The sequence below is a fragment of the Dermacentor variabilis genome, chromosome 1, assembly GCF_050947875.1.
Source record: "Dermacentor variabilis isolate Ectoservices chromosome 1, ASM5094787v1, whole genome shotgun sequence".
Classification (NCBI taxonomy): Eukaryota; Metazoa; Arthropoda; class Arachnida; order Ixodida; family Ixodidae; genus Dermacentor; species Dermacentor variabilis.
The window spans coordinates 284,078,858-284,096,453 of NC_134568.1; the positions used below are offsets into that span (position 1 = coordinate 284,078,858).

At 43.2% G+C, this 17,596-nt stretch overlaps 2 protein-coding genes and 1 long non-coding RNA gene across 7 annotated transcripts in view; 1 reads left to right on the plus strand and 2 right to left on the minus strand.

Annotated features, from left to right (window-relative positions):
• The window catches only part of LOC142566371 (uncharacterized), a 34,415-nt gene that overhangs the window by 8,962 nt on the left and 7,857 nt on the right, over positions 1-17,596 (minus strand). The window contains exons 1-2 of one of the 2 annotated variants that reach the window (XR_012825044.1): positions 15,886-15,964; positions 6,566-6,670 (exon numbers count right to left, since the gene is read on the minus strand). This is a non-coding gene — a long non-coding RNA (uncharacterized LOC142566371). Of the gene's footprint in view, positions 1-6,565; positions 6,671-15,885; positions 15,965-17,596 lie in introns of those variants that run through there. The other variant, XR_012825045.1, reaches the window with a different exon arrangement.
• Positions 13,400-14,483, minus strand: LOC142566351 (cilia- and flagella-associated protein 298-B-like). Its single transcript, XM_075677275.1, has one exon. It carries the CDS (start codon positions 14,306-14,308, stop codon positions 13,580-13,582), a length of 729 nt encoding a protein of 242 aa, XP_075533390.1. The 5' UTR covers positions 14,309-14,483; the 3' UTR covers positions 13,400-13,579.
• Tim10 (translocase of inner membrane 10) lies at positions 16,050-17,274 on the plus strand. Of its 4 annotated transcripts, none has more exons than XM_075677313.1 (2): positions 16,050-16,138; positions 16,676-17,274. In XM_075677313.1, exon 2 carries the CDS (start codon positions 16,858-16,860, stop codon positions 17,161-17,163), a length of 306 nt encoding a protein of 101 aa, XP_075533428.1. In that variant the 5' UTR covers positions 16,050-16,138; positions 16,676-16,857; the 3' UTR covers positions 17,164-17,274. The 4 variants fall into 4 exon arrangements, with proteins under 4 accessions (XP_075533428.1, XP_075533423.1, XP_075533405.1 ...); XM_075677308.1 differs by lacking the exon at positions 16,050-16,138 and adding an exon at positions 16,152-16,295; XM_075677290.1 differs by lacking the exon at positions 16,050-16,138 and adding an exon at positions 16,255-16,413.

Genomic DNA, 17,596 nt, shown 5'->3' on the forward strand with positions numbered 1-17,596 from the left:
AAGTGATCTTTTTGGCTGAAAGCAACTGGCCAATAAACCCACACATGCTACCTGTAAAGTCCCTTAAACTTCGTAAAGTAGTGACACTCTCCTCCTCCGCCTTCACTCCGCGTTTCTCCTCCCTCGCCCCCTCCTCGACCGTAGCGTCGCCTACACTGCTCGAGCGTAGCAACGGCGCCAACATGCGCTCCTTGCCACGGAGCCACTCCATAGACGCTTCTCGAGCAAAAATAACGCTGATGCACGGTCATGATGCTCACGTCTCCAAGTGTCTGCCCCATATGTCAGCAGTGGTAAAATGCACTGATTGTACACCTTCCTTTTCGATGTTAATGGTAAGCTTCCATTGAGAAGCTGGCAATTTCTGCCGTATGCGATCCAACCCCTTTATATTCTTCTGTGAATTTCCTTCTCATGATCAGGGTTCCCTGTGATTAGTTGACCTAGGTAAACATACTCCTTCACAGACTCGAGAGGCTGACTGGCAATCTTGAACTTTTGTTCCCGTGCCAGGTAATTGAGCATTGTTTTTGTCTTCTGCATATTTATCTTCAACCCCACTCTTACACTCTCCCTGTTAAGGTCCTCAATCATTTGTTGCAACTCGTCCGCAGTGTTCCTGAATGGAACAATGTCATCGGCAAACCGAAGGCTGCCGAGTTATTCGCCGTCGATCCTTACTCCTAAACCTTCCCAGTTTAATAGCTTGAATACTTCTTCCAAGCATGTAGTAAATAGCATTGCAGAGATTGTCTCCTTGTCTGACCCCTTTCTTTATAGGTAGACTTTGTATAGAACTTCTGTAGAACTTTGTGTAGAACTTGTGTAGAATTAAGGTGGCTGTGGAATCTCTGTAGATATTTTCCAGGACATTTACGTAAGCGGTCTGTACTCCTTGATTATGCAATGCCTCTATGACTGCTGGTATCTCTACTGAATCAAGTGCTTTGTCGTAATCTATGAAAGCCATATAGAGAAACTTATCATACTCTGGAGATTTCTCGATAACCTGATTAATGACATGGATGTAATCCATTGTAGAGTATCCTTTCCTGAAGCCAGCCTGTTCCCTTGGTTGACTAAAGTCCAGTGTTGCCCTTATTCTATTGGAGATTATTTTGGTAAATATTTTATATAATACTGGGAGTACGCTAATGGGCCTATAATTTTTCAGTTCTTTATCTCCCTTTTTGTGGATTAATATAATGTTCGCATTCTTCCGGTTTTCTGGGACCCTTGCAGTCGATAGACACTTCGTATAGAGAGCCGCCAGTTTTCCAAGCATTATGTCTCCTCCATGATTGATTAAATCGACTGTTATTCCATCTTCTCCTGCCATTTTTCCTCGTTTCATGCCTTGCAAGGCTCTTCTGACCTCCTCTCTAGTTATAGGAAGAGTTTCTGTATACTGTTCATTATTGTTTCAAATAGAGTACTCCCGAGTCCTCTGGGTACTGTCAGGTCAGTATAGAATTCTACCGCTGCTTTTATTATACCTTCGAGATTGCTGATGATATTACCCTGCTTATCTTTCAGTGCATACATCTTGGCTTGTCCTATGCCAAGTTTCCTTCTCACTGATTTCAGTCTGTGTCCATTTTTTAGGGCTTCTTCAGTCTTTCTCACGTTATAATTTCCAATATCACTTATTTTCATTTTGTTGATCAGTTTTGACAGTTTCGCGAATTCTATCTTATCTCTTGAGTTGGACACTTTCATTCTTTGTCGTTTCTTTAGTCGGTCCTTTGTTACTTGGGAGAGCTTGCCTACTGGTTGCCTTTGTGCCTTGCCTCCCACTTCGCTTGCTGCCTCTGAAGCCAGCCTCGTTACGGTTTCATTCATTACCTCTATGTCATCGTCATCATCTCTCTGTTCTAAGGCTGCATATTTATTTGCAAGTACCAGCCTAAATTTGTCTGCTTTTACTTTTACTGCTTCTAAGTTGGCCTGTTTCTTACTGACCAATTTTACTCTTCCTCTCTTCAAATTGAGGTGAATCCTAGCCCTCACTAACCTATGATCACTGCACTTTACCCTACCTGTCACTTCTACATCCTGCACTATGCAGGGATCGGCAGAAAGTATGAAATCAATTTCATTTCTTGTTTCACCATTAGGGCTTTTCCAGGTCCACTTTCTGTTGCTACGTTTCCTGAAAAAGGTGTTCATTATTATCAGCTTATGCCTTTCTGCGAATTCTGCCAGCATCTCTCTAGCGTTTCTAAAATGAACGCCGTAGTTGCCAATTGCCTGTTCACCCGCCTGCTTTTTCCCCACATTTGCATTGAAGTCACCCATTACTACTGTATACCTAGTTTGCACTTTTCTCATCGCTAATTCAACACCTTCATAAAACTGATCTACTTCCTATTAATCGTGACTGGATGTTGGAGCATAGGCTTGTACTACCTTTAATCTATACCTCTTATTAAGTTTGATTACGACTACTGCTACCTTCTAGTTAATGCTGTAGAATTCGTCAATGTTGCCCATTATATCCTTATGGATTAGGAATCCCACCCCATATTGCTTTTTATCAGGGAGACCTCTATAGCAGAGGACATGGCCAATATTTAGCAATGTTTTAGCCTCACCAGTTCTAATCTCCGGACAGGCCGCCATTGGAATCTGAACCTGGCAACGTTTAACGTTAGAACGCTATCTAGCGAGGCGAGTCTAGCAGTGTTATTGGAGGAATTAGAGGGTAGTAAATGGGATATAATAGGGCTCAGTGAGGTTAGGAGGACAAAAGAAGCACATACAGTGCTAAAAAGCGGGCATGTACTGTGTTACCGGGCCTTAGCAGAGAGACGAGAACTAGGAGTCTGATTCCTGATTAATAAGGAAATAGCTGGTAACATACAGGAATTCTATAGCATTAACGAGAGGGTGGCAGGTCTTGTTGTGAAGCTTAATAAGAGGTACAAATTGAAGGTGGTACAAGTCTATGCCCCTACATGCAGTCATGATGACCAGGAAGTCGAAAGCTTTTATGAAGACGTGGAATCGGCGATGGGTAAAGTCAAAACAAAATACACTATACTGATGGGCGACTTCAATGCCAGGGTAGGCAAGAAGCAGGCTGGAGACAAGTCAGTGGGGGAATATGGCATAGGCTCTAGGAATAGCAGAGGAGAATTATTAGTAGAGTTTGCAGAACAGAATAATATGCGGATAATGAACACCTTTTTCCGCAAGCGGGTTAGTCGAAAGTGGACGTGGAGGAGCCCGAATGGTGAGACTAGAAATGAAATCGACTTCATACTCTGCGCGAACCCTGGCATCATACAAGATGTAGACGTGCTCGGCAAGGTACGCTGCAGTGACCATAGAATGGTAAGAACTCGAATTAGCCTAGACTTGAGGAGGGAACGGAAGAAATTGGTACACAAGAAGCCAATCAATGAGTTAGCGGTAAGAGGGAAACTAGAGGAATTCCGGATCAAGCTACAGAACAGGTACTCGGCTTTAACTCAGGAAGAGGACCTTAGTGTTGCAGCAATGAACAACAATCTCATGGGCATCATTAAGGAGTGCGCAATAGAAGTCGGTGGTAACGCCGTTATACAGGAAACCAGTAAGCTATCGCAGGAGACGAAAGATCTGATCAAGAAACGCCAATGTATGAAAGCCTCTAACCCTACAGCTAGAATAGAACTGGCAGAACTTTCTAAGTTAATCAACAAGCGTAAGACAGCGGACATCAGAAACTATAATATGGATAGAATTGAACAGGCTCTCGGGAACGGGGGAAGCCTAAAAACAGTGAAGAAGAAACTAGGAATAGGCAAGAATCAGACGTGTGCGTTAAGAGACAAAGCCGGAAATATCGTTACTAATATGGATGAGATAGTTCAAGTGGCTGAGGAGTTCTATAGAGATTTATACAGTACCAGTGGTACCCATGACGATAGTGGAAGAGAGAATAGCCTAGAGGAATTCGAAATCCCACAGGTAACGCCAGAAGAAGTAAAGAAAGCCTTAGGAGCTATGCAAAGGGGGAAGGCAGCTGGGGAGGATCAGGTAACAGCAGATTTGTTGAAGGATGGTGGTCAGATTGTTCTAGAGAAACTGGCCACCCTGTATACGCAATGCCTCATAACCTCGAGCGTACCGGAATCTTGGAAGAACGCTAACATAATCCTAATCCATAAGAAAGGGGACGCCAAAGACTTGAAAAATTATAGACCGATCAGCTTACTGTCCGTTGCCTACAAAGTATTTACTAAGGTAATCGCAAATAGAATCAGGAACACCTTAGACTTCTGTCAACCAAAGGACCAGGCAGGATTCCGTAAAGGCTACTCAACAATAGACCATATTCACACTGTCAATCAAGTGATAGAGAAATGTGCAGAATATAACCAACCCTTATATATAGCTTTCATTGATTACGAGAAAGCGTTTGACTCAGTCGAAACCTCAGCAGTCATGGAAGCATTACGGAATCAGGGTGTAGATGAGCCATATGTAAAAATACTGGAAGATATCTATAGCGGCTCCACAGCCACCGTAGTCCTCCACAAAGAAAGTAACAAAATCCCTATAAAGAAAGGCGTCAGACAGGGAGATACGATATCTCCAATGCTATTCACAGCATGTTTACAGGAGGTATTCAGAGGCCTGGAGTGGGAAGAATTGGGGATAAAAGTTGATGGAGAATACCTTAGCAACTTGCGATTCGCTGATGATATTGCCTTGCTTAGTAACTCAGGAGACCAATTGCAATGCATGCTCACTGACCTGGAGAGGCAAAGCAGAAGGGCGGGTCTGAAAATTAATTTGCAGAAAACTAAAGTATTGTTTAACAGTCTCGGAAGAGAACAGCAGTTTACGATAGGTAGCGAAGCACTGGAAGTGGTAAGGGAATACATCTACTTAGGGCAGGTAGTGACCACGGATCCGGATCATGAGACTGAAATAACCAGAAGAATAAGAATGGGCTGGAATGCGTTTGGCAGGCATTCTCAAATCATGAACAGCAGGTTACCACTATCCCTCAAAAGGAAAGTGTATAACAGCTGTGTGTTACCAGTACTCACATATGGGGCAGAAACCTGGAGGCTTACGAAAAGGGTTCTGCTGAAATTGAGGACGACGCAACGAGCTATGGAAAGAAGAATGATGGGTGTAACGTTAAGGGATAAGAAAAGAGCAGATTGGGTGAGGCAACAAACGCGGGTAAACGACATCTTAGTTGAAATCAAGAAAAAGAAATGGGCATGGGCAGGACATGTAATGAGGAGGGAAGATAACCGATGGTCATTAAGGGTTACGGACTGGATTCCAAGGGAAGGGAAGCGTAGCAGGGGGCGGCAGAAAGTTAGGTGGGCGGATGAAATTAAGACGTTTGCAGGGACAACATGGCCACAATTAGTACTGACCGGGGTAGTTGGAGAAGTATGGGAGAGGCCTTTGCCCTGCAGTGGGCGTAACTAGGCTGATGATGATGATGATCTAATCTCACTAAGGTCGATAACATCCTAAACAATGTCTGATAGTTCCTCAAAGAGTCCTGCTAAGCTAGCCTCACTTGAGAGTGTTCGAGTGTTAAACATTGCAAGGGTCAGTTTCCATTGGCGGCCTGTCCGGACCCAGAGATTCTTAGCACCCTCTGCTGCGTTACAGGTCTGACCGCTGCCTTGGTCAGGTGCTCCACAGCTGCTGGGGACTGAGGGCCATTGGTTAATTGTAAATATCATCAGGCAGGTTGTGGCCAAATGCTGCACCAGGGAGGTCTGTTCCTGTTCTGGTGAGGGAATGTCTTTGTTGAAGCTTAGTGGGCCTTCCTAATTTGGTTGTAACTGGATTAGTATAGCCCCACTCACTCTTGGCATCTTTCACTGGTGTCAGGTGTCACTCCAAGCTTGCAAATGTAGTGCAAACTCCATGCAACTGATATTAATAATCTGAATGCCTACACCATGGTGCCTCTCATAGCTCAAGAGTTGCTTTTAGACATTAAGTTTAAAATTAAAAAAAAAGAGGTCCAGAACTTAAATCGGGTTACTGCATGCTATCCAATTATATTATATATATCATTAGTATTATAGTAGATATAAGAGTATTATATGTAAAAGAGGCTTGGTATGGCCTTTGCACTTTTTGCATCTTATTAGATGTTTGGAGACAGCCTAGACTGACCAATGCACTGTGCCAGTCTAGGTCATGTGCAGTGTAAAAATGCCACCAGTACTCGTGATAACAGCAGTCACTGTATGCTTAGGGCGACTGAAAGTTGAGCATGTTGTAAGGGATTCGTGGTTCTGAAAGGTAGGCATGCACACACAGATGAAAGAAGGAAGGAAAAGGACAAAAGAAATGAGACTGTAAACTGAAAGGCTGCACAGTGGCAGAAATTAAAAGACTACGCTTATCTGTACATGCTCAAGGAAAGGGAGACCCAACCCCTGAATCATGGACATGTTCAGGCACTCTAGAAAGGTAACAGCTTACTGTGTTTAAAGATGACCGTTCCTCTTTGTGGACTGTCCAAATCTGGCTTGCATAGACAATTTTTTTAAAAACATTAATCTTCGGCTCATGGCCAAAATGTCATGCTTACCAGACATTTATTTTTTCCCCCAAGAGAGTGCAGTTGATAGGCATCCATGACGTGGTTCTCGCCTTTCCCTTTGGCTTCATCTCTTGCCCATGGCAGAGTAGCTGGCTAGAACACATTGATTCTGGTTAACCCCTAATCTTTTCCTATCAATAAATTTCTTTGGTGCAAGTTATAACATGACAGGTGCTCTAGCTTGATTTACAAAGGCTGGCACCAACTTCTTAAATATATTGTACAGTAATTAAGGAGGAATATTGAATGTAATGTAAGCCAGTACAAAAAAAAAATGTTGCCATGTTCTTGCAAGTAATACACAACAGAAGCTTAGCAGCTAAGTTGAAACCTAGGTAAAGAATAAATACGAGATAAATACTTAGAGTGCTGCATTTGTGGCTATTCTTTAAAATTTCAGTGTACCAGAAATGCTAAACCCCATATTTGCTATACAGGGTGATCATTAAGTTTTATGAAAATTTTAAAAATAGCTTGGTGCAGATAACACAATTCTAGTCCTTGAGCTGGATTATTCAGAGGCAGACATTAATTGCATGATAAATTGAAACATATTCAGCTAATTAATGAATTCCCCTATTACCTTTTGAATTAGTTACTTTATGGTACATATGGTACACATCGCCATTTATGAACCGTAGCCGGTGGGTTTGCAAGGCATATTTATTTGGAATGAATTTCCAGAATTACGCAAGTTTGTAGATATGCACCATCAAACTTGCCCTAAAAATGCACTGTTGTTCCACTTCCTTTTTTACAAAGCACCCTTTTATGCAGGTGAGCACAAAAGGAAATGGAACACCTATTTCATTCCACACTTTGGGAAATATCTCGGAACTGACGTGTCCTGGAAATTCATTTCAAGTAGATACGTCTTGCAAGCTGACTGGCTACCATTAGTAAATTGCAATACAGTAAACTCTCAGTTGTACGAACGTCAATTTATCGAATATTTCAGAATAACGAACTTTTTAAAAATACCCTGCAGGTTTCCTATAGATTCTATGCAAAAATGTTTCACTTAAACGAGTTTCGGAACAGTCAATATTTCAGTTTAACGAACTCGCTCAGAGGACCAAGGCTATGATCGGCAATGTAACGTCGCTGGCGCTACAGTGCCCCTGTGGCAAAGCGGCGGCGCGGAGAACGAACGGCAACGAGGCATGGCCTCCGAGATCGTCCGCACAAAATGAGCAAGCATGTAATCTCGGAGGCCATGAACAAAGTAACATCGCCGAGCCAGTTTCAAGCCCTATAACTCTAGGTGAGGTTGTAGGGTACATTGGAAAGTTGAGCGACTTTGTGTCTCAACAGCAAGCTGTGCCAGAAGAAGTGTACAACAACATTGACTCTTTGGACAGTTTTGTTACTTTCTTTGCTTTAAAAGTACAAGTGCAGAAGAAGATTACAGATTTCTTTTCTAAGTGAGAAAGGAAGCATTATAACTGTTATGAGCCTTGTACTTGTTGATATGTACAAATTCCATTTCACACATTTCTAACACTATGGATGCCATGTCTTTTGCTCCATGAATTGCACTTCAGACTTTTGACTCTGTATGCCATATGTCTTATGTTGGTCTAGTGAATATTCAGTTTAGTGAACTATTTCCTTCGGTCCCTTGAATTTCACTCAAGTGAGAGTTCACTGTATGTGCCATAAGGTAACTAAATAGGAATTAGTAAATTTTTGTAATTATTCGAATAATCCAGCTCAAGGACAAGAATTATGCTATCTGCCGCAGGCAATTTTTAAAAATTGTATAAAACTTAAAAAATGATCTCACTGTAGTACTGTAGTACAATGTGTGACAAGTGTGCACTGGGACACCTGCGCCTCATGAGCTTGCATAGACCTTGCGGCTGGTAATCTAGTTTTATTAAAAGCTTTTCAGTGATCTTAAATCAATGTTGTTTTAGATGTTAGTGCCCAACAGTATAATCACTGAAACATCCACAAAGCAGTGTCCATAAGAAAAGTGATGTTGCAAGTTGAGGAATGGGGGGGCTTACGCGACTTCTATATACCATACTGGCTATGCCACTCTCTCTTCAATGGCTGCAAACTAAATCTGAGCATCAATCAGTGAGCAAAATTCCCTTGGTCTAAAAAAACGAAGAAGCCTCTAGAGAGCCATGCATTTGGGAAACTATGGCATAGGAGACTTGTTTTAAAGCAAAGCTTTCTTCGCCTCTTCCTTCGACTTTTGTGCTGCTGCTGTTGTCTGGCGTTACTGGGTGGTTCGGAGCATGTATATACATGGCAGGAGCGTGGCAGAGAGGAAAGTCCATGCGAGAAACCCGTTTGGACCTTTCCATCATGTGGCATGTGCACAATGCTCTCTGGAGCTGCCTGATTGTCACCAAAGCTCTTGACAGCTGTAATTATCCATGGCCCCCCTCAAAAGCATTGCAGAAACTGCAGTGCTTACCTTTCTACTAATGTTCATAGGGGGTGTAGATATAACTGTAGAGAGGAAGGGGGAGGGGAGACAAAGAATGGGTAGAACCAAGGCCATCACAAAACAAGTGAATAACAGCCTTGACACTCTCACAGTTCCCACACGGGGAGAGGGTGGGATAAGGAAAAGACGTGAGAAGGCAATAAAATGGCAGTTGCAGGAAAAGTGAAGGTACGGTACGATACACTTCTGCTATTTCTGAAAAATAAACACCACGCAAATTTGTCAAGCGGACAACTGATGCAGGGCATGCCGACGCAAAGTCCCGTTAAAGCACCGTAGGGTCTAGGCAACACTACGAAATCGGTCACAAGTCAAATCAACACTTCTGAGCCCACCACGGTAGCTTGACGGCTATGGCATTGCTCGAGGTTGCGAGTTCAATCCCGGCCATTGCAGCCACATTTCAACGGGAGCGAAATACAAAAACACTAGTGCACTTCAATTTAGGTGCACATTAAAGAACACCAGGGTGTCATAATTCATCTGGAGTCCGCCACCATGGCGTGCCTCATAATCCGATCATGGTTTTAGCAGATACAACCCCATAATTCAATTAAAGTTTAACACTTCTGCTATGATGCGAGTGCCATGAGATGCAATGATGACAATCAACCCTCTCGGACATTATGAACAATGGTGCACAACAGCAGCTCAAGCAAACACGTCTCCCTCTGTGTTACACAGACAAACAGCAATTGTGTGCACAAGGTAACATTTAGCATCAATTCACTGCTCTTGTATTGGACTAAATGCTGAAGAAATTACACATTCACCATCAACATCATCGCTAATTATTGTCACTCAAAGCAAACGGCCTAGAAAGCCTTGCTTACATTGATTCCAACAGTGTGTGGGATCCGCATATTTTTTTTAACAGGTTATTTATTGGCACATGCTGTCACAGAGGTCCTAAATGCTTTGTGCGTTCTGTGCAATCAAAAAGTTTATTTGCCAGACATTAGGCGAGTGTCACTATGCGAATGTGCTAAATGAGGTGTATCACACTATAGCTGCTCACGTCGTTTGCTAAGCAATAGCCAACTGCAAGATTCATGCCAAAGCTACTGATCACAGCAAACATTTTTCTACTATATTAAGAATTGAGGATGATTTGCATGAGGGAACATTTAAGACAAAGTCGACGTCTTGTAGTTAAACAATTTAATTGCATGTGGATTTTCACCATTATGGCCACACTGTCTGGTACTTCAATATAGAATAGCAGAAGGTTCCACAGACAACCTACTTCAGTGGCATTTCATTTTGTGTAGGTGCTTTTATGTTTGCATAAGGCAATGTTCAAATTATGCATATCCATAAATTCAGTCAGAGAAGGCAGCAAGTGGCAATTGTTAGTTCGAAATACAGAGGTAGTGTTAAATGCATTGGACATAATGTAAGCTCCAAAATGTGACATGATTTCATGATGGAAATGCATTGAGAATGTACTTGAGGGCATGCCTCCCTGTAGAAAAAAAGTCGGAAGATGAAATATGATATGTCATGAATGTATGTGAAGAAATGTCTGTAAAAAGTTGCAAGTGTAAGTACAGTCTTGTAATGTGCAGAAAACTTGGCACTATATAAAAACAGCTGAAGCACCTCAACACCTTCCTTGTTGAAGAAACAAAATGTGTACACTGTTGCATTATGTTCCCACCACATGGAAGGTGGTAAATGAAGTTTGCCTTTGAGATGTTTGAGTCTCTACTAATATAGTTCAAATGTTTTCATTTTTTCGTTCAGTGAAGCACAATTTTTAGCTGTGGCACATACACAATTGTTCCTATATTGCCCTAATAGAGAAACAAGAAATGAAATAGATTTCATACGCTCTACCAATCCTAGCATAGTGCAGGATGTAGAAGTGTTGAGTAGGGTAAAGTACGGTCTAGGATTTAGGGTAAGTGGGGTAAGTGCGGTCTAGGATTCCCTCAATATGAAAAGTGAGAACAAAATTAGTCAAGAAAAAACAGGCCAACCTAGATGCGCTAAGGGTAAAAGCAGACCAATTCAGCCTGGTGCTTGCAAACAAATATGCAGCTTTAGAACAGAGAGACGAAGATGACACAGAGGTAATGAATGAAACTGTAAGTAGGCTGATTTCAGAAGCAGTAGTTGAAGTGGAAGGTAAGGCACTAAGGCAACCAGTAGGTAAGCTCTCCCAAGTAACAAAGGACCTAATAAAGAAATGACAAAGCATGAAAGTGTCCAACTCTCGAGATCAGATAGAATTCACGGAACAGTCAAAACTGATCAACAAGGAGAAAGTAAGGGACATCCGAAATTACAGAAGACTGAGGAAGCAGTACAAAAATGGATGCAGCATGAAATGAGTGTGTAGAAAACTTGACATTGGACAAACAAAGATGCATGCACTGAAAGATAAGCAAGGTAATACGACATGTTAGGGGCCTAGTTGGTTCATAGCTTTCAAAAGATGTCGCGCCAACAGAAACAGCACACCAATGAAGAAACAATAACAGGACAAAGCACCTTGTCCTATTATTGTTTGTTTCTTCATTGGTGTGCTGCTTCTGTTGGCACTACATCTTTTGAAAACAGGGTAATATCATCAGCAATTTTGAAGATATAGTAAAAGCAGAGGAAGAATTCTATACTAACCTGTACAGTACCCAGAGCAGCCACACTACCTTCATTCGGAGCAGTAATGAACAGGATACAAAGGCTCCTTCGAAGTATAACTAGCGATGAAGTTAGAATGACCTTGCAAGACATGACCCCAGGAAAAGCGGCAAGAGAAGATGAAATAACAGTTAACTTAATCAAATATGGAGGAGATATGCTTGAAAAGCTTGTGGCCCTTTATACACAATGCCTTGCGACTCCAAGTGTATCAGAGAACTGGAAGAATGCCAACATTATACCAACCCACAAGAAGGGAGATGTTAAAGAATTGAAAAATTATAGACCCATTGGCTTGCTTTCAGCATCGCGTAAAATATTCACCAAGATAATTTCCAATAAAATAAGGGCAACACTTCAGTCAACCAAGAGAACAGGCTGGCTTCAGGAAGGGATATTCTACAATAGATCACATCCACGTAATCAATCAGGTAATTGAGAAACCCGCAGTGTACAATCAGACTCTCTATATGGCTTCCATGGATTAAAAAACGGCATTTGATTCAATAGAGATGGCAGCAGTCATAGAGGCATTACGTAATCAAGGAGTACAGGAGGCATACATGAATATCTTTGGAAATATCTATGAGGATTCCACAGCTACCTTGGTTCTCCACAAGAAAAGTAGGAAGATACCCATAAAGGGGTCAGACAAGGAGACACAATCTCTCTAATGCTATCATTGCTGTGTGTTTGGAAGAAGTATTAAAGCTATTAAAATAAGAAAGCATAGGAGTGAGGATCAACGGCGAATATTTCAGCCACCTTCGGTTTGCAGATGACATTGTCCTGTTCAGCAACACTGGGGACGATTATAACAAATGATTGAGGACCTTAACAGAGAAAGTGTAAGAGGGGTTGAAGATCAATATGCAGAAGACAAAGATAATGCTCAATTGCCTGGCAAGGGAACAAGAGTTCAAGATTGCCAGTGCTCAATTGCCTGGCAAGGGAACAAGAGTTCAAAATTGCCAGTCAGCCTCTTGAGTCTGTGAAGGAGTGTTTACCTAGGTCAATTACTCACAGGGGACCCTGATCATGAGAAGGAAATTTACAGCACAAAAATTGGTTAGAGTGCATACGACAGACATTGTTAGATCCTGACTGGAACTTTACTACTGTTGAAAAGAAAGGTGTACAATCAATGCATTCTACCAGTGCTAACACATGGGGCAGAAACTTGGAAGTTGACAAAGAAGCTTGATAACAAGTTAAGGTCCGTGCAAAGAGCAATGGGACAAACAAATTTTAGGCAAAACGTTAGGAGACAGGAAGAGAGCAGTGTTGATAAGAGAGCAAACGGGCATAGCTGATATTCTAATTAACATTAAGAGAAAAAAATGAAGCTGGGCAGGCCATGAAATGTGTAGAATGGATAACCAGTGGACCAACAAAGAATTTGTGCCAAGAGAAGGGAAGTGCAGTCAAGGATGGCAGAAAACTTGGTGGGCTGATGAAATTAGAAAATTTGCAGGTGCAGGTGCAAGTTGGAATCAGTTGGCACAGGTCAGGGGTAACTGCAGATCGCAGAGAGAGGCCTTCGTCCTGCAGTGGACATAAAAAATAGGCTGGTGATAACACAGCTTGACTTTTTTTTTTTTTACACTTTCTGCATGTCAGTGTGCATAAAGATCTGTTTTCATATAGTGCATGGTTCATGTTCCTGAATTTAGCATGTTACTTCACAAATAAAAAAACAGTACACAAGTTGATTACTGTGGCTCCGACACGTTTTATATGTTCCAGCAGTGGACCGTACGTTACACAAAAATAATAAAATTGGACATTACTGGCTTGCGCAAATCGCTGCATGGTCCACATGACATCAGTGGTCGGATAGCATTGGACATCACCTTATGCTCCTGGTCGCTCCATATTAGCCGAATATGCAGCTAAGGCTTCCATTTTATGTCCATGAGACCATGCACAGACTTCCGCAAATAGTCTCTATCATAAGCCTCAGCTTCATCATCTGGATCAAGATCTTCAAAATCGTTTTGACGCTTCGTTTGAAAAAGCAGGTACTCATTAAATTGCGCTTCGGCAGGTTTGTTTCTTGCAGGCGCTTGCGAGGACAACGTGACAGTCACTGTCGTTTTTTCGTTGTTTCCAAAATAATTACGCAGTTCATTTTCACGACACAATTCTTTTCCCGCCCACCAAAGTTTTGCATCGCATTGGGAGAGAGCAATCTCCCCGTTGTCCACGCTTATTAACAGTGGTTTTCGCTCCTCTTCTGCTGCTTCAGGAAGCTCAAGGGCGGATAAAGTTTCTTTTAGCATTTCCTTTGTGCGGACAATTATGTCCTTGGTAAGACATTTCCCGGATTCCAGCTGGGCACTTGACACCCTCGCCAATGCTTCCGCCGTTACTTTCATTAGGATCACGCTTGGCTCAGCCAGTGTTGAATGTGGTGGTGATGCTGGTGTATCCGGCAGCTCCTCAGTGTGTGCGGCGAGCCGTCTGGCAAAGCCTCCAATATTGGCTGCGGCTTGACGAATAACGAGAACTCCGTTGTATATATATGTGAGGTCATGCACAAGTGCGTCCAACGTCGTGCACAGAGAGGCTTCGACGAGAAACTGAACGGCGTTTTCACAATTAACCTTTACCTTTACCATGACTGTCAACTGAATACGTTTGAACAATAACGAGGCTCAAAGGCGGGTCGAGATCACAACAATAACACGATAAAAGCCGTCACCGATATTACCATCGAGGAAAGAAATGGGCATGGGTAGTGTGTACTAGAATCACAGAACACCTATACTAGAATGGAGGAGTTGGTCCAACGGAGGCCACGGCAAGCGGCGAGAGTTAAGCAAAAACGTTGAAATTTGCGGCGGCGCTGCAGTCGCATTCTCCTTAAAGCTCATCCTTCTGACGTTCCGGCTAGAGTAAGATATTTTACAGGTGGCTTACACTCCTGGTACGAACATCTTCAAAAAGAAAGAACAAACGAAAAGTTAGTCTGACGGCAAACTACATGTGCATACAATAAAAATTCACTACGAAGGCCAATCCATTGCTCCGAAATTATGCAAAACTAGCGCCACATCTAATTACCATATTTAGTCTTTTTTACGTCCCCAGCTTGACACATTGTGGTTAGATGAATAGGGAGCTCATTCTAAACATTTCACCACTGCAGAGTTCTACCATTGTCTCCGCAGAGCAAAGCCGAAGGAGGCGATGTGGCAGAATCCATCGGCACTGAATTGTTCAAAGCAAGATGACCTGGGCAAAGAATGGCTGCAGAAGCAAGGCTTGCCAGAAAGCTCCTTAGAACTCGCTTCACCACCCAACATGCCACTACTTCCGAGTGAGAGGTGCAGTTTTTCAAGCATATGCTATGTAAAACACAAGCCGGCCAATCCCCCGCGCCTACCGACGGTGGTTACGGCGGCGCCGAGCTGTCGTCTGCTCGACACACCGTCGTGCTTGTGTTTTTTTTTCGACAATTTTTGTTCCTAGTATGTGCGGAAAAAAAAACAATAAAATTACTGCTTTGCCATAAATTGAGGTTCATCGCTTCCGTCAAACGATGCCGTCTGCACGATGTTTACGCGCGCAGACGGCCCTCGCATATGTCTGTAGTTTGTCTGGTAACTCGACGACTTGGCAGAGTGTTCGAAGGATGAGAGGATGAGCACACCTCGATGAAAGAACTACTGTTGTGTAGTGGGTTGCAGAACCGTATACAGTAGTTTGAAAGGTCAGGCCAAGCTCTCGCTCTTCGGAATCCCTAAAGATGAAGAAAGGCGACGCGTGCGGGAGCTCAATCTTCACCGCACCGATCGGCCCTTTGGAAGCCACTGACTCCATTTGTGAGCTGCACTTTGATGCAAAGTATATACTGAGGCATTGTGCGTATCATTGAAGGCCAGGAAGTATCTACAGAAGGTGGAAAGCCTGCGCTTCGATCTGATGCGGTACCCACAATCTTTTGCCGTATTTTCCGGAGTAGAGAACGGCCTCATATGAAGGCCTGTAATCAAAGAGAACGCTACACGCACATAAGGTTTAAAAAGGAAAGCAAACTACAAACGCGATTCATCTGACTGCGTGGCTCCGGCTAATCCAGGCACGGTCATCCTCGAACGCAGCTGCAACGCTGCATTCGACTGCGGCCGTGCCTGGCCGTGCTTCTGCTCGGGCACGCTCTGACCATCATAGAGTTTCCTACAAAATTACTGACCATGACGCCATATGACGCTGCTGGCATATGCTGACGGCCGGCGCCTCCGGCGTGCGCGGGGGCGTGCAGAAGAAGGCGACGGTGGCGCCATCTGGATTTTCAATAAAAAATGCCTCGGCGCGAAGCCCTCGCCGGATCCACTCTCCCAATCTATTACACTCTAAACAACCGGAACTACGCTAAACGTGACAACGTGACCGAAACATTCAGAAACGACCCAAAACGAGACTCTTGGCAGCGGTATAAAATGAAAGTAGGTACTGTTGTAAACGTAAAAACGTTATGGCTGTAAGTTTGCTGGTTTCACAATTTTTTATAGGTGATTTGGTTCATTTACGTTATACCAATACACGCGCCATCTTTTAACGGCGAGAAAAAGTGGTACGGTCGAACACGCCTGCTTGCTGATGGTGGGTCGCATGTCTGTCTGCTGTCTTGATAGTAAAGCATGGTTCATCTAATGTTCACGAACGTTTAATAGCGTTTCCAGATGCGGTTAAGCAAGGTGACGAAAGTAAGCATAGGCTGGTAAGGGTACTAATGTGCACTGCTTCTTACTACTTCACTTGTTCTTGTCTTTAGGGAGAACCACGTGGGTGAACTTGAGTAATTCAAAATTTGCGTCTTCATTCACCGGAGAGAGTGGTTGCAGAAGTGATGTGTGTTGACTATGTTTGTACTTTAGAAGCTGCCTTAAAGTAGAAGTTTTCTCGTAATGTTTGCCAAGTGGCTTTTCACATTCACATACAAGTATACACATTCAATTAACACGTGTCCCTTGACTTTACAGGACGGTCATAACTATCGCTGGCATTGGTGGATTTGTGTTTGCGAAGAATCTTATTGACAAGCAACGTTATGAAGCTATGAAAGTGCGGGAACGTATGAAAGCAGCACCAAGGGGAGCAGTCTAGCCTGAGGTCGAGGTCAGCTCGCAACGCTCGTTCGTCATTACTTCAGGAAGATAACGCAATGACGGCCAACATTCAGTTAGATCCTTCCAAGCTTCAGCTTGTAGCTGATCTCGAAATTGAAATGATGTCAGACATGTACAACCGCATGACGGCGGCTTGCCAAAAGAAGTGCATCCCTACAAAGTACCGTGAAGCGGACCTCTCCAAGGGCGAGAGTGTGTGTCTGGACAGGTGCGTGGCCAAGTATCTGGACATTCATGAGCGGATTGGCAAGAAGCTCACCACATTGTCCATGCAGGACGAAGAGCTCATGAAAAAGATGCAGGAGCAACAGGGGGCCGCCGCCCAAACCCATGCCAAGTAGCCCTAGTTACCTATGTGTCGCTGTTTCAATTGCGTATTATAGCTGATAGACTAGTTTTTTTTTTTTTTTTGTCCGCCCATTGCTATTAAAGCTTGTGTGGTTCACTCTCTATATCATGCTGTCATTTTTGTCCACTTTCGTCAGAAATTGTGCTATATGCTGTCGTGTAATAGAGCATATGTTATCAAGTGCTTAGCTGGAACAATTGGTGTGCATGTTGCAAGCATTATACTTCTTCAGCACTCGTTTTTGGATGGTATGCATTGCAGGTAGATGTCGCCCTTTCCAGTATTCATGTTTCGTTAACATGGGTGCAGCTGTTGTCAGCTTCAATGGGCTGACAAAGAGTTGATGTCTGGCTTACACTGCCAAGCAACAGCAGAACCTGTGCTAGTAGAGTTGCTGTTCCTGCTAAACTGGCTTGGCCGTAGCC